The sequence below is a fragment of the Hippichthys cyanospilos genome, chromosome 20, assembly GCF_059441005.1.
Source record: "Hippichthys cyanospilos isolate Australia breed blue-spotted pipefish chromosome 20, RoL_Hcya_1.0, whole genome shotgun sequence".
NCBI classification, from domain to species: Eukaryota; Metazoa; Chordata; class Actinopteri; order Syngnathiformes; family Syngnathidae; genus Hippichthys; species Hippichthys cyanospilos.
Window position 1 is genome coordinate 12,875,927 of NC_142388.1, and position 17,054 is coordinate 12,892,980.

General features: G+C 39.7%; 1 protein-coding gene across 1 annotated transcript in view; it reads right to left on the reverse strand.

Annotated features, from left to right (window-relative positions):
* Positions 1–17,054, reverse strand: part of tnfrsf21 (tumor necrosis factor receptor superfamily, member 21) — a 48,144-nt gene that overhangs the window by 11,822 nt on the left and 19,268 nt on the right. Inside the window, exons 3-4 of the mRNA XM_088403544.1 lie at positions 14,756–15,322; positions 1,240–1,505 (exon numbers count right to left, since the gene is read on the reverse strand). Coding sequence (XP_088259670.1) covers positions 1,240–1,505; positions 14,756–15,322 — 833 coding nt within the window. The remainder of the gene's footprint in view (positions 1–1,239; positions 1,506–14,755; positions 15,323–17,054) is intronic.

Below are 17,054 nucleotides of genomic sequence, written 5' to 3' on the forward strand. Positions count from 1 at the left end.
CAAAAATAGATGGTTTCAGTGGGGCTAACGTTAGCAGCTAGCCTACATCATTGATATTGTGTATCATCTTAATAGACATTGATCCAAACTATTTGTAGACTATTATCAATAACAATTGTACAGTGAAAATTAGCGTTAGCTTACCTAGTCATTAATTGCTAGTTGCAACGGGCATCTTGCTGACAAGGCTTCGAAAAGCTGGTGAATCCACTGTGGAAAGCGCCAGCATATCTCTTAATGAATCTTCTAACCTCTTAATGTTGAAGTGTCATCCATCAGTGAGAGAGCACAATCCTCCGCATGTTTTCTTTTCGCGAACTTCACGTTACTTCACGGTCCTATTTGGCAAAGTGGACAGCTTTTTAAGTGTCGTGCACAAAGTGCACCTAACGATTATATTGTTCTTGTCTTTATCTCTGACAAACTGAAAGTAATGGTCATATGCCTATCTTGTGTTCATATTGACCATATTCAACCTGTACTATTTTTTTGTGTGTGTAATATTCTACATTACCACGTTACTGTAAAATCGAATGCATTACAGTAATTACATTACTTTTGCAATGCAGTATTCCTAGCAATGGCCACGATGCCGTCCCTTTTAAATGCTTGCGAAAGGGAGGTCAAGAGGTATACCCTATACGGTAGGTGTCAAATTTAGGCCATGTCAGGCTCATTTACTGCCATCAAAATTTGGAAATATTGTCATTTTCATCAAACACCCAATGTTTTAACATGCATTTACCCTGATTTTTGCATGAATCCACAGGTGTCAATCTCAAGCCCCGGGGGCCAGATCCAGCACACCACATTATTTTATTTGGCCCGCAAAATTCTGATTTGACTTCATGTTTCTGGCTAAAATATCAAACTTGCAAGTTGTCTTCATCTTTAAGAAATTTGGGAGTTGAAAATCAACATGTAGGTGGGGAATGAACTGATAAAGTAAGCTTTACCGGTTTCGTTTGTGTATTTACAGTTGAACAAGGTTGGTCGTATTGACATTGAGTTATTATGCTGTTGAGAGTTATTATTTGAGTTATTATTGTTATTACTTTGAGTATTACTATATTGTGATTGATAACGTTTCAAAATATGTCATTGTTTGAGGGTGCGCCTTACAATCCAGTGCGCCTTATATATAGAAGAAGTTTTAAAATATGTCATTAATTGAGGGTGCGCCTTATAGTGCGGAAAATACGGTACTCATTCACTTCCCATTGAACATTTCTGTCCTACCTGTGGGTTGTCCTCCATGACAAGTCTGATCTTCTCCACCACGTCGATTCGGCGCTGTCGGTGCAAGGCATTGATCAGCTTGGCCAGATTGGCGTCACTGTCCCGAATGGTCCAGTGCTGCAGAGCAGCATACGCCCTCTCGTGATCTGCCGAGTAGCCACTGGAGAAGGCTGCCACTTCCCGCTCGGTGACGTTAGCAAGGGACTGATAAATGTCAATCCATTGGGGGCCCACCTGAGCTGCAACCAGTTTTAAAATGTCCACTCCTAAGAAAACAATAAATAGGTGGCGTCATTATCTTTCTGTAAAAAGTGTTCTGCACACAATGTACATAGAAAAGGAGCTGATGACCTGAGTTTAGTGAGTGTCCAAGCGCCGCCAAGTCCATTTACCATTTATTCAAATATGCTATTTTAAAGAGTGCTTTTAATGTTAAGTCAGTCCGTCAAATAGCAGTGCATTCAAACCTACGTGTTCACTTTTGAAGCAATTTACTGCCATTCCATTTCTGTCCGTTTCACTACTATTCGGAAAATCACCTACCTCTAAAAAGCACCTGCTATAAATATGTCTTGCCTAAGGAACAGTCCAATGTTACATAGGTGGAGTACTGTATATCCAAGAATGACCATAATCACATCAATTAGCCTTAGCGTTGACTGAAATATCCATGTTTGACAAAATTCTATCAAGTGGCCAAAAATATCTTTATAAGTTCTAAGTTAGAAAATAATCAGTAGTTGTCTACCTTCATGAAGTCAAATGGACTCACAAGTCTCTGCAACCGGTAAAACCAGTCATTAGCGCCTTTCACACCGCAGGAACTCTTCCGTGAATGGGGAAAAAATTAAGAGACTTGACGATGCATTGGTCCTGTCGTTTTGTGCTATTTAGTAGGAAGGCAGCAGAAATAGGAATCACAGTTTTACCCTAGGGAATCAAAGAAGCTTCCTCCTTCCCCTTCTCAAGTTTACAGATTGCACAGCTCGAACAATGTATATGAATTAATTTATTTATTAACAGGTGCAAATGAAGAAAAAGCTAATTAGATAACATTCTCAAGCTACACCGTCCGCTGTCCCTCGATCTGAACGCAAACAAATCGGCCAAAGACCAGTAACTTCCGACCCGGAACCCCACGTCCGGGAACATTGTTCCTGGACTGTTTTGGTGTGAAAGGGGCTATTGAGCTTAAGCAAAGCAGCTAAAAAAAATACAGTACATCACAATCCGTGCCTAGCATAAAATACAAATGGAAAGGTATTAACTGGTATGTTAAGTAAGTGGCTGAAAAAGGCTGTAAATGACCAAAGCATGTTGTAAATATTTTTCATCATGAATAGCCTCTGAAACGGGGTGGCTCAGTGGAGCAGTTGTTAGCACGTCTGCCTCAAAGTTCATGGACTCAAATTCAAATCAACTTCACACAGGTCTTCCTGTTTAGAATTTGCATGTTCTCCCCGAGCCCACATGGGTTAGGGTTCTTTCCACACTCCAAAAACATATATGGCTTGTACACTGGACATACTAAATTGTCCTTAGGTGTGATTAGGTGTGGTTGTTCGATTCTGTGCGTTGCACTTGGTTGACAACCAATTCAGGATGTCCCCCGCCTATTGCCCGAAGTCAGCTGGGCTAGGCACCAGCAAGCCCGCTGGTAATACTAACATCACACACATATTTATACCATGTGCAGGATTGAGCGATGCACTGTGAAGGTTTCCTGCATACCAAACAGACTGAAAACATGCATGCCACTCCTTGGACGTCAATATAGAGTAGAGGTCATAGCTGACCAAACATGATAACAGGTGAGCAGAGTTTACACTCAAAATTTAAGTTTATTAGTAAATTATTTGAAAAATCTTCACAATGCTCTCCTTGCCGGCAAAGCAATCAATCAATCAGCTCAAGGGCGCTCCTACAAGACATGTGATTGGCCAAGCGCGACATTGGCCAATGAGCGCAGGATTTATAATCCACTTTCTGGACATACTTGTACCAAAGGCACCTGTATATGACTTTACCGAACTTTTCACTAGCGTCATGAAGCTGTGTTGACAGACAAATCCTCCACACACAATGATATATTCATCCACTTTGATAAACATCAGGTTGGGCCCTGATTGATGTCCACAGTGGCAAACATGGCAAATGCACAAATCCGGGATGATTCTGAGAGATTAAATGGATAAACCACTGCTGTGGGATATATGTCACACGCACACACACAAACCAGTATGAATTAATATAAATCCAGAGGTCAACACAATGAGACATGTGAGGAGCGCACACATGCGCAGTATAAACAAATTAACATGATGCACATGATGCATATCACTTATAATAAATACTTCAATATTGCTGCTGTTACACAGGTTTCACCCTCAACTCCAAAAACGAACATTTTATTTCATTGACCTTGCTTAAAGCAAGGTCAAAAAAAAATTCTAATGGATATAGCCAGACATATAGCCAGACATATATACAGACAGATATTAAATCCATCACTCAGGCTTAAGATTAATAAACTCGAGTGGAGCGTGGACCAACAAGCTCTCGCGTGCCAGCCTTGTAGGTCAAAAGCCCGCTACATACCTCGTTGGCAGTAACAGACAGTGACAGCAGAGAAATCCCCTTGCCTCACTGCCTCACTGTCCCTGTTAGCTGGACACACTCGGATGGCCTATATAAGTCCCGTGATGATTCATTGTGCCAGCCAGCAGATGTGTTTATGACTTTGCATGGGGAAGTAGCAGGCCTGAGCGTGTGTGTTTATGCATTTGCGTGTAAAAGAAGGTCCCCTCATTATTTCCTCCAGCCTTGTCATGTTCTGTAAGTGTGCTGCTCTTGTCTCTCATTGTACAACGTTGGACGTTCCTGAGAAAAATAAGGCGCCCGGAGAAGTCTTTGTCAATTAGCATGGGTCACACATACTGAGACATTGTTTTTCTTAACGTTTGTCATGATGACAAGAAACACTTTCAACGCCAGCTGACAAACTCATCGTGGTGTGGATGATGAGTCATCTTCCTGGTGTAAACCTACTCCATTAGTGACAATATCTGCATTCTTAGGGAACACCATTAAAATGCACTGTTCATCACTTTTAAATCCCTTAAAAGAAAAAAAAAAAAAAACAACAACAACAACCTGACACATTCTGCAGCTCTTGGGGGTTCTTTTTCAAACCATTATTTTGGCAAAACCTTATGAAGAACATATATATATATATATATATATATATATATATATACAGTCGGCCCCCGGCTTACGAGCACCCTGATTTACGAACAATTCGCCTTACGAGCGTGGATCAGGGAGATTTTAATCCTCCGCTTGCGAACAAACCTCTCGCCTTACGAGCATTCCGAATAATCCAGCCATTGAATTTGTTGTAATGTTCTTGCTTAACTGCGTCAACAAATTTAACAGTTGCGACATCGTGAACGCTATTGGTCTTACAACGTCACACTGACTGTCTCACTCACGGTGTCTAAATATAATTACCATTTAAGTGTAGTGTTTGTACAGCTAAAGAGAAAAACAGTCGACATGAAATTAAATGTGCCGATTGCAGGACAAAGAATTGTCATTGGTTTAAATGTGTGTTTTTTTAAAAATTAATTGTCAATACATTCCAACCGTTTAAAAAAAAAGTGCGAATAATTATCAGCCAGTCAAGGAGACGCCAATATGCTATTGGTCGATTAAGGTCACCCGGTCTCACTCACGGAGATGCTATTGGCCGGCGTCACACGTCAATCACAGAAATGCCGATATGCTATTGGCCGAACGCCTTTATCGAGCTTGATGGGACAGGATGGAAGGAAGTAGAGAAAATGTGTGAAAAACGGAATGTTTTGAAGACTTTGCAAACTTTATCTGTTAGACATAGCTTCTAAAATTACTAGCAGCGGTAAAGGAAGAAATAAGAGGATGATGTTTTAGTATCTCCGTGATTTGCACCCTGACTGAAAGAGTTACTGTAACACTGTAAGACCAATAGCCTATTTGCGTTGCCGTGTTAGCATGGAGCGTTAATCTCTGCATCCTTTTACGGGTGGAATTTCAGTGCTGTTTAATGGTCGTTCTACATAACTGCATGTCATGTTAGACGGCAACCTCCCGACATGCTTTGGGACAGCGCCCTTGTTGCAATACTGTGAGTTGAAACCAACAGTGAACTAATGTTCGAACAAGCATTAAGTACGGTGCCTAGTTAATATAACACACACACCCTCTCCTCCGCCTCCACTCAGCTCAATTCACGTCGGGAAAAACAGCTGACATGAAATTAAGTGTGCCGAATGCAGGACAAAGAATCGTCACAGGTTTAAATGTGTTTTAATCAATTAGATGTCAATACATTCCAACCGTTTAAAAAAACGTGCCAATAAGTATCAGTCAGTATCAGTCAGACGCCAATATGCTATTGGTCGATTAAGGTCACCTGGTCTCACTCACGGAGATGCTATTGGCCGGCATCACACGTCAATCACAGAAGTGCCGATATGCTATTGGCCGAACGCCTTTATCTAGCTTGATGGCACAGCTGGTTGGGATGGAAGGAAGTAGAGAAAACCCTGACTGAAAAAGTTACTGTGACACTGTAAGACCAATAGCATGTCTGGTTTACAGTGTTGGCTTATGCTTATCTCAGCTCAAGTCACATCTTTCCAAAGGTAAAAGTCGTTATTCCTTTGTATTTGTTATGTAATGAAACGGTACAGTAGATTATGTGACTCAATATTAATATATGTATACAGCGTGATGATCTTACCTAAGGCTCCTGCGCGCGTTGCACGCATTCACGAATTAACATGGGTTTGGATTGCCCGCTATACGAGCAATCCGAGATACGAGCGTAGCCGCTGAACGGATTAAGTTCGTAACCCGGCGGCCCACTGTATATATATATATATATATATATATATATATATATATATATATATATATATATATATATATATATATATATATATATGTCGAGAGAAGAGAGATGGCGTTCGATAGATAGATAGATAGATAGATAGATAGATAGATAGATAGATAGATAGATAGATAGATAGATAGATAGATAGATAGATAGATAGATAAACTGTATGTTTGTGACATACTGCATTGACACAGAATACTCAGTGGCGCTTTTCTCTTGCAGAGCCACTCTGGGCAAAGCGATCTTATTTTCTTCTTATTTAGGTCATATTTGGATTACCAATTTGTGTTGGAGTTGCCGATTATTATTCTTATATGTAATGCAATGCTGAAGTGTTTGTGTTTTTTACCCTGTTATTGGGGGTCAGATTTTCTAATTGGTTTCACATGCTCTTATTTATCATTCCCTTCTGTCAGCCAATCAGCTGCTCTTATGATCCTCGTTTGTGCCTTGTTTTGTGCTTAGCGGGACTCTCATGATTAGTTGCAATGATTCTCTCTCTCGTTAGTCGTCTCCCTCCCTCTCCCCCTGCAGTCATTTAAGCTTAAGAGTATATTCAGGCGAATTGATTTTTAAAAAGATGGTCGAACATTTTAAATCAAAAGATTAGAGCTTGGAGATATGAGTCACATGAGTAGTCTCATTTAAGATGTGTTGGAAGATGTGCAGAAGAGGGTCACGTTCGTCAGCAGCCTTTGGACTATCTTGAACTTTACAATGAAATATCACATGCATTTATACCAACTGGAAACCACCGAATGTTAAATTTGTGAAATGTGTGTGTGGCTGGAACTTCTCTCGGAATTATGCTCATACTGATAAAACACGGGCTGATCTGAAAACAGGCTACCTTGGCCCACCCTGTTATTGCGGCACACAGTAGATTCTAAAGCGTGGCTCCCCACTGGGCCAGAAAGTGGAACTTGGCATTATTAACAGTGTGAATATTTAACAAGTGAGGATGGTGGGCAGGTACAATGTTGTTTTCCTTCACATTTTTCACAACATTCTCCAACTTGTTTTGGAAATATATGTTACAAATTAAATTACTTCATACGGCGTACAGAGTACAACTTGTGAGGTTCTTTGCTATAATCATGATGTTTTTTCCATGGCTCCTGTATTACAAAGACACTAACACAATACGCCACAGACACGAGTTTTGGAATAGCTACTCATAGGCGTTGAACTCCAGTCCTTGAGGGCCGGTATCCAGCATGTTTTCAAACCTTCTCTCTCAAACACACCTGATTCAAATGATTAAGATCATTTTCAAGGTCCTGCAGACCTAATTATTTGAATCAGGTATGCTGGTGTGAGAAAACCGGAAAACATAAAGTATACTGGCCCTCGAGGACTCGAGTTCTGCACCTATGAGCTAGATGGATAACAAAATCCTAATAAAGTTAAAATTGTTCTACTCAAAGTTTTGGTCAAGGTCAAGAAAAGTCAAGGTTTTGAAATGCCTTTTAAGCAATTGCATACAGTGGTACTTACAAAAGTTATTTGAAGTAATTTTGTATCGTGAATGTCATGAGAGCCGCTTTTGAAATTGCTTAATCCATTACAAGCCCCCAAAAAGTGCTCCAAAATCCTTTATATATATATATATATATATATATATATGTATATATGTATATATATATATATGTGTGTGTGTGTGTGTATATATGATACATCATGTACGTAAGGAATGGGAGAGCTACCAGCTACTAAATGCCACTTTTATGTGCATTTATTTGGAAACTATATCAAAGATGAGGAATGAATTATGAAACCTTAAGATGAAAAGATGATTGTATGTATGCAAGTAATGCAAGTAAGCATATTTGGATAGACTTGTAAGTCTTGCAATACTGTGTTACTTAAGTTGAGGGAAAAAAAACTGTCGAACCATTAAAATGTCATCAACATTTTTTTCTTTATGTGGTCAAATGCGTTTTAGATATAATATCCATGAATTAACTTTCTGGTTGCCACCAAGCCATACCAAACGGCAAATCATGTTTTGATTGACACAAAAAATTTAAATCAAATTTCCCGACTCGATGTTTTCTCTTTATCACACTCGCCGATGATGCCTCAAGAATGAATTGTAAGTTCAATGGCAAATATGTTTACGAGTTGAAGCCAAAGAACCATTTGTAACATAGCAATCTTCCTCGGATTTTCAAGTATTCAAATCTCAGATGATGTCCTTTCCAGCTGTTCAAAATTTACTCCCCAGTGGACATTCAATGTTTTAGCTACCACCATGTATTATACTTCAAAAGGGATTTTTTTTTTTGGTAGAATTAGAACATTCATATCAATATTTCATATAGATAGATGGATGGATGGATGGATGGATGGATGGATGATAGATAGATAGATAGATAGATAGATAGATAGATAGATAGATAGATAGATAGATAGATAGATAGATAGATAGATAGATAGACGGACAATGGATGAATATATGGAAAGAAGGAAGGCAGATAGATAGGTAGACAGACAGACAGACAGACAGACAGACAGACAGACAGACAGATAGATAGATAGATAGATAGATAGATAGATAGATAGATAGATAGATAGATAGATAGACGGACAATGGATGAATGGATGGAAAGAAGGAAGGCAGATAGATAGGTAGACAGACAGACAGACAGACAGACAGACAGACAGACAGACAGACAGACAGATAGATAGATAGATAGATAGATAGATAGATAGATAGATAGATAGATAGATAGATAGATAGATAGATAGATAGATAGACGGACAATGGATGGAAAGAAGGAAGGCAGATAGATAGATAGGTAGACAGACAGACAGACAGACAGACAGACAGACAGATAGATAGATAGATAGATAGATAGATGGACGGACAATGGATGAATGGATGGAAAGAAGGAAGGCAGATAGATAGATAGATAGGTAGACAGACAGACAGACAGACAGACAGACAGACAGACAGATAGATAGATAGATAGATAGATAGATAGATAGATAGATAGATAGATATTCTGTATGTTCTTTGAAATACACCGAGATAGGTATCACATCGATATATCTATTTTAAAGTGACATCATGTAAGATTTGGACCGTTTTTTATTGAAAATGAATACATTAATTTATTATTAAAATAAATTTCAAAAACTTGCAAATAAATGTGTTCTCAATGACCAACGGTACCTGAGGTTGCCATGTCTGTTATATCAACAGACAGCCGGAGGAGGAGCGTGTATTTCTTCATTGACCGTAATGCCCCTAAAGCCCTTAAAGCATGCGAAAAATTACACATATTCCCTTTAAGAAGGAAAGCATACTCTCTCAAAGTAAGCAGGGACAGCATTTTTCCTGCATAATTTATTTGTAATTTACACAAATAATGTGTAATCATGTTTGGCTCATTTTTGTTCACATTTCTTTTCCACGATGTGTAAAGCTGCCAATGTGGAATAAACATTTTTGACTTGGCTCATATTTACTGTTGTCTTTCAACAAACAAAATGCTTGATACATGGGAGATCCTTTGGCTTTCTTTTTTTCCCCCTTTATTGTCAAAGTGTTTTAACTGCTCTCGTAAATGAGCATTACAACCTTCACGGGGAGTCAACCATGCACCTTGAAAGGATTAAAAAGCTGTTTTATTTATTGTTCCAGAAGGTAAATAACAGTGTAAAATATGTGTGGGGTTGTTATTCAAGTGCATAGGATTCTTCAGTTAAATGCATGCACATGGGCACCAGATTTGTCATCCCGTCAGCAAAACACCCAAGCAAAACACCCAAATCCCCATTTAAAGCATTTTTGGCTCCATTTGAAGTAGGCAAGGGCCAATAAACATATTGACAATATATTGTGATTTTGAAAGTCACGGTCTTTTAAAACAGTCCAAATCTGTCAAAACCCTTTTTTTTTTCATCTGCAGCTTTGTCCACCTTAACGGGCAGCGGCAGAGTGTAGCTCTCATAGTGTATTACACGTGAGTACTCTTCGGCTGAAGCAGCCAATCAGATTGTCCACTTCCTTTGCTACTGCAGCTAACTGACACAGGTAAGGTAGCTAACACGTTTCACAAAGCTTTTAATGTGATATCGCTCAAAGTATTACGCGAGCAGTCTATCGAGCTAAAGTGTGGGTAAAGAAGGCAAACCAATCGAACTTTTCCCCATGTCCAAACAAAAAAAGTCGGCTCTCATCAAAGTTCCAGGACTTGTGCAGGATCCCATATGGCATGTGACAAGCAATTTCTTTCCTCGGGGGATTACTTCGAAGTGGAAAACGTGTAGTATGTAAGATACTTTCAAATTTTACTAAGGCGTCTCGGTGGACCCCCAAACAAATACAACACCAAGAGCGGTGGTGACACCACGGACAAGTCCATTAAATGTCCATCAACCTAGTGTTACCAATACCATTCAGGTAATTGCACCCAACACGGGCTTTTAGTGGATGAACATGTTAGGAGAAAACTTGTCAGATGTGTGTTTTACGATTGACAGTTTAGAGCAGGAGTCAACAATGTGGTGCCCCCGGGCATCAGGTAGCACCCAAGGATCACATTAGTAGCCCACAGGTCTCTTCTAGAAAAAGCTTACAATTGATAGAACATTGGGATTTTCTAGGAATTTTATGAAAAATTATACATATACTGTATTACATTTTATACTATTTACTAAAGCAGTTTTTTAATTATTGTGCAAACTCATTAACATGATATAACATTTTTTAACCTATAACAATAACACTATGACAGATACTTACAGCAAATTTGTCAATCCAGGAGTGTGTGTCAAAGTGGGAGCCTTACGTATTACTCTACTCCACAGGTGTCAAAGTCAAGGCCCGGGCGCCAAATTCGGCCCGCCACCTCACTTTTTGTGGCCCTTGAAATGCTGATGTGAGTTCAGGTTTCTGACTAAAATACCAAAATTGCAAGTTGTCTTTAACTTTTAAAAATTTGCGAAAAGAAAAACAAAAATGTTCTTATTCTCCAAACCTCTTTTGAACAGTTTTTGCCGGCTTCTGATATCAAATCTTGGTAAATGTGTGATCAACACACTTAAAATGTATTTGAATTCACAGTCATTCCGGCCCTCTGACAGAAACTATCCCTACAATGTGGCCCTAAATAAAAATTTGTTTGACACCACTGCTCTACTCAGTACCAAAGAAGTAGCTCTCGGTTTCAAAAAGGCTGGTGATCCCCGGTTTAGAGGGATGTGATTTTAGCGCATTAAGCAGACATGCACACAAAGCAACAATAGGGTTGATTTTCAGCTTGTTTGGAATTAACTCGAGTGCAAGGCAAATATCACACAGTACTTGGACTGGTCGCCTGTCAATCACAGGGGACCTTTAAAGACAAACAACTATTCACACTCAAAGAAGACATTGGCTTGAACAAACCGGCATGGATGTCGGCAAGAGAAAGAGCCAAGGGCAACCTTCCACGCTCTGATCTCAAAACAGTCATCACTTGGGTAAAGAACATCCCAAGTAAGATGATCAGCAAATCATCTCCAAAGACCTTCATTTCTAACAAATTGGACAGGTCCCAAGATGACTACCCGAGGAGGAAGAGGAGGACGTCCGTATGTTAAATGGGAGGAGCGATTTGGTGTGTCAGATTGTGATGATGACTTTTAGGGCGTTTCAAAAAAAATTTATTCAGCTGTCAAAAGAAAAAAAAAAAATATAAGCATTGAAACTTCAAATCATGTTATTATTGCAACATTAGTTTCAGCATTTGCCTTTAAGCGCACGTATACATTGTCTCGCAGTCTTGTTTCCTCCCCACCCCCTCCCCCATAACCACAGCAGTATGATACTCAATATATATGATCTAGAAACGCCTCTAAAAGCAGTGTAATTTTGTCATTTTAATAACATACACCATGTGGTTTCATTAGAAAGCCAAGATTTATATAGCTACTAAAGTCAGGGGTAAACTTATACTCGCACTCGCACCTATACTTGGGTGGCACTCATTTAATGACAACCCGAACCCTAACCCAACCCATGACAGATGAAGTTGAAAACTCAGAGAAGTCAGGATGTGACCACAGCCTTTTTACCCTTGTTTTTATCAATGCTGGGATCTCTTTATCTCTCGGTCAGAGACCTGCCTGACCTATGCATGTATAAAAAACAACAGCACTCACTGCAGCCGAAACCAGATTATTCCAGTTCTCTGTGGTCCATGACTGAGCAGACACAGGGAGGGTGGTTTTTTTATCATAGAGCGTGCACACACACAGGCACATAAACATACCGTGTATGCACTCAACCTGTTTTAAAGTTCAGTGTGTCTTTCCTTCTCTCCGTGTGAAACTGAGCTCTCCACCTGTTACTTCTTGCTGTTGTGTCAACAGATATGCACGAGTGAGCCAGAGAAAAAGAAAAGCCGATTCCAAAGGCAGGAGGCTATTGAAACAAATGCAAAGAACAATAGGGACAAGAGAGAACCGGAGAAGAGGTTAGTAAATGTAATTTTAGAAAACAACAACAACAACAACACAGGGGGTCAAACAAGAGGCAATATTTGTGTGTAAGCCTCGCTTGAAAGCCAGTTCTTCTATAACGGGCCCTTCTTGTGTAACCAGTGCCCTCCACGTTATAAGCCTCAGGGCAGCATTGATCAACACCCAGCTACAGTTGTTCTATTTGGGTAATGTAACGAGAAGCATTACCTAGAGCTACAACTAGAATATTGTTGACTTTGAAAAGTTGTAATCCACTCCTGCCCTCATTGGTCGGTGTTGCACCGGGAGCCAATCAGGTGTCTTGTAGGAGTGCCTGTGAGCTGAGTGACTGATTGGTTGGTCAAGCAGCAGTCTCAGAGTTATCACACGCGAGTGAGAGCACAGAACTGAAAGAGTATGGTGAGGATGAAACAGAGCGTTGGGAAGATGTTGCAAATACAGTTGTAATAAATTGGAATTTCGAGTGTAAACACAACTTCACTGTGCTCACGTTTGGTCGATGTTGCGCTATTCAACTCGTCTGTTTAACATTTGGGAAACCTTCACAGCCCGTCTCCCCGCAATATAGTTTTTTTTTTTAATGAAAAAAAAAAAAAACGCAAATCACTGAGGGTGCGAAAGATGAAGCTGAAGATATATCATGGTTTTAAAACTTCACTAGTGAGCTATTTTATTTTTCTTTAAGCTGTACAGGCAAAGTTAAAAAAAAACCTCTATCTACAGTTGTTGGTGTGAGCAATCAGTGAGGATACCACAGCTAGGATAGTACTAAAACCATCACTACAAAAAACTTGAAGTGACGTTACGTATTAATATGACACTTTTTTTAAATTATTGCTTGCAAGAGATGGTATAACATGGCTAATTAGATTGTTACTGCTTTGATGCTCCATCACAAATAAAAGAATTATCTACTCTGCGTGTTTTCCAGATTTTTCTCCCCAACACACCTGATTCAAATGTTTAGCTTCATCAGAGCTTGAAAAGTGTACTATTCATTTGAGAGAGAAGCATTGAAAACATGTAGGATACCCGACCTCGAGCACTAGACTTTGAGACCTATGATCTAAAATGTTTTATAACATTTAAAATTTATTCTGAAAACCTTTTATTTTCTATTATAAACATACCGAAAGCAAAAAAAAAAAAACCCAAACATTTCAAAACCATACTTTTTATAGCTGTAACTGCATTGCCGATAAACCGATTTCTTTGCTTAAAAGTATAATATGCACAGCCCTATTCCCACATACCATGACTAAAAAAAATGACAAGTTGTACCAGATTTCAGAATGGAAACAGATGTGACAACAAACCTTGGCTCATTCAGCTATCTTCCTTGTCTCTCTTTTACTTATTATTTTCATCCATCCATCCATTTTCTAGAGCCGCTTAACCTCTCAAGGGTCGCAGGCTTGCTGGTGCCTATACTAGCTCACTTCGGACAGTGGACAGGGGACAACCTGAACTGGTTGCCAGCCAATTGCACGGCACACAGAGGCAAACAATAATCCATGCACCCAATCACACTTAAGGACAATTTAGCGTGTCCAATTCACCTGCCGGAGAACCCACGCCGGAAGGCCAGAGCTAGCTGGATTCCTAGTCTGGTCCCTTAACTCCCTAACCAGTGCACCACGAACCACCCTATTATTTTCGTAAATACAAACACAATTAACATTTATATTTTTTCCTGCATGCCACAGAGAGAGACATGCAACACATGCGTACAAAGATAAAGTAACGGAGAGGAGTGTCCTCAAACTGAAATAGCCAGGGATCGGTGTTTTGCTCACGGGAACTTAGACAGTACATAGTCAACATGCCGCCTGCCATCCCCACCTGTGAATTCCTTTTGGGACATACCAGAACTTAAAATGTGACCATGTAGTTCTAAAGGTCAAGTTCAGATGAATTACTGTAGTTGCGTAGATGAAACTGATTGCGGTAGTCATGTTTTAAAAAGTCAGGGTTAAATGAACAAGTGGTTTCAAAGATTAGCTGGTGTGAAATGCTCATCAGTGCAAGATGCAGTATGTTGTACATTCCCATTTGTAATACTGATTCTGATTCTGTAACAAGTAAGTGTAGCAGCAGACTAACCTTGTCCATTGGAGTAATAGATCCACTTCTCTTTGACCTGTCTTGGGGGTACAGATGGCTTCTTCTGAATTGCCCGCTCTACAATACTGCTCGGGTCCTGCATGGGGCCTTTCTTTAGTACATGGGAACTCCTTTTTACACTGCATGTCACGATCACAACCAGTACAAGCAAGAGCAGCAGGACTATCATCCAGGGGAGGTGCTCGTTGATATCGAAGTGATCGTGAGTGCTCGGCCGTGGGGATCCTCTTCGAGTGGGACGGTTATAATTGGAAACTCTGTCTCCGTTCGACTGCACAGCAATCTTACTGATCCCCATCTGCTCTCTGATCTCTGAAACCTCAACTCTTTCTATTGTCCTCTTGTCAGGACGATGCAAAAGATCGGAATTTGCTTCAGCCCATGGATGCTTGCGTCGCAACAGTTGTTTTGGGTGTGTGGGTGGCGAAGGCTGAGCAGAGTCACTGATCAATGGAATGGCGCTTGTAGCACGAGTGTGAATTTCATCCTCGAGTTTCCCACTTTGGTTTTCCCTTAGTTGAATAGCAGCTGAACGGCCAGTGATGCCTGGGTTGAGACAGGGATAAAAATAAATGGATAATAGGGAGAATGAATGCCAAAGGTCAAGAAATCATTAAGACTAGCAATTAAGTTCATATGCAAACCTCTGTAATAAGCTCATACAAAAAATATACTGTAAGAATATAAGGGTGTAATAAAAAACAGCTTAAATCGGATTTTTTTTTTTTTTTTTTTACTTAAACGATCGCATTGAATCCAACCATACCAAACTGCTCTACTTAAAAATATATCAAGATACAGTATGTATCAAATGGTCTTTTATTGGAGAGAGATATCTTTAAAAAGGCACATTTACATAACTGACAAGTGCATTCAAATGTATGGGACATTACCACAAGAAAGAACTGCATCACAGCCTCTCCAACCCAGCTATACTGTTCTGAATTGTAACTCACTGTCCTGTAATAACCCAACTGCAAATTGTTCCACTTTCTAAACTAACTTTCAGTGAATCGTAGGGCTGTGCTATATTGATAAATTGCAATACAAAGTTACGCAATACGCATTTACAATTCGACATTCATTTTCCAACATATAGCATATCGGTTTTGAAACACCTTATTTTTCTAATACTGTATTTCATTTTTTATATCAATCTGCTCTGGAGTGGCTGTTGTGTCATGATTTTTGTTATATTATGAATCGTGTTTTACATATAAATCATTTCAAGCGCTTCAAAAACACAACTGGAGACCGAGTGAGAGTGTGGAGCAGGTGCATGCGTGGCAGTAGAGGAAGTTGTAGAAGCGGGAGTATGTCCAGTGGATTGCTGTGTTGAGTAATAATGTAATTAAAGTGATGGCTAATGTCGACCCTGCCTCCCCGCTGCCCATTTTGTCGACTGCGGGCTCGGTGTTAGGACCGTCTATCCCAGAGGGCAACTCCGGCCATGGAATAGGGACTTTCCCCGTCTCCCTGGACAACAATATGTACAGTAGCTATGTGTTCCAGCATGGAGTAAGATCGCTGTCAAAAAGGGGTATCCGTATTTTCAAATAGACGTATGCCTTGCTTTCAGATTTGTATCCGTGTTTCCAAATTTGTACTTGATTTTTCAGATTTGTATTTGTGTTTTCAGATTTGTATTTGTGTTTTACCACTTGTATGAGTACGACTCTCGCTAGACACGTACGTGAATCTTCCTTTGGATGCATGGATCTGCCTTTGCACGCATGGATCTATGGAGTATGATGGCTGTCAAAAAGATGTATCCGTGTTTTCAACTTTGTATTTGTGTTTTCAAATTTATATCTGAGTTTTACCACTCGTATGAGTATGACTCTCGCGAGATTCACATAGTGTCTCGCGAGAGTCGTTCTCATACAAGTGGTAAAATACAGATACAAATCTGAAAACACAAATACAAATCTGAAAACACGGATTCAAACCTGAAAACGTGCATACGTCTATTTGAAAACACGGACACGCCTTTTAGACAGCCATCTTACTCCATACTTTTTTGAATGTGTGCTCGGAGATGTCAATGATGTGTGGCTTCTGAAAAAGAATAAATTGAATTTGTCTATTTTATCCATTTCCTTCTGTTTATTTCATTCATTTTAATTAATATGCCAAGTTTTTTTTTTTTTTTTTAATCAAACATTGACCAATATATCGCAATTTGTATTGCAATACAGTGGTGATCCCTCCTACTTCGCGGTCTCAAATATCGCGTTCTCAGTACTTCGTTCTCAGTACTTCGCGAGTTTTTCCAGGA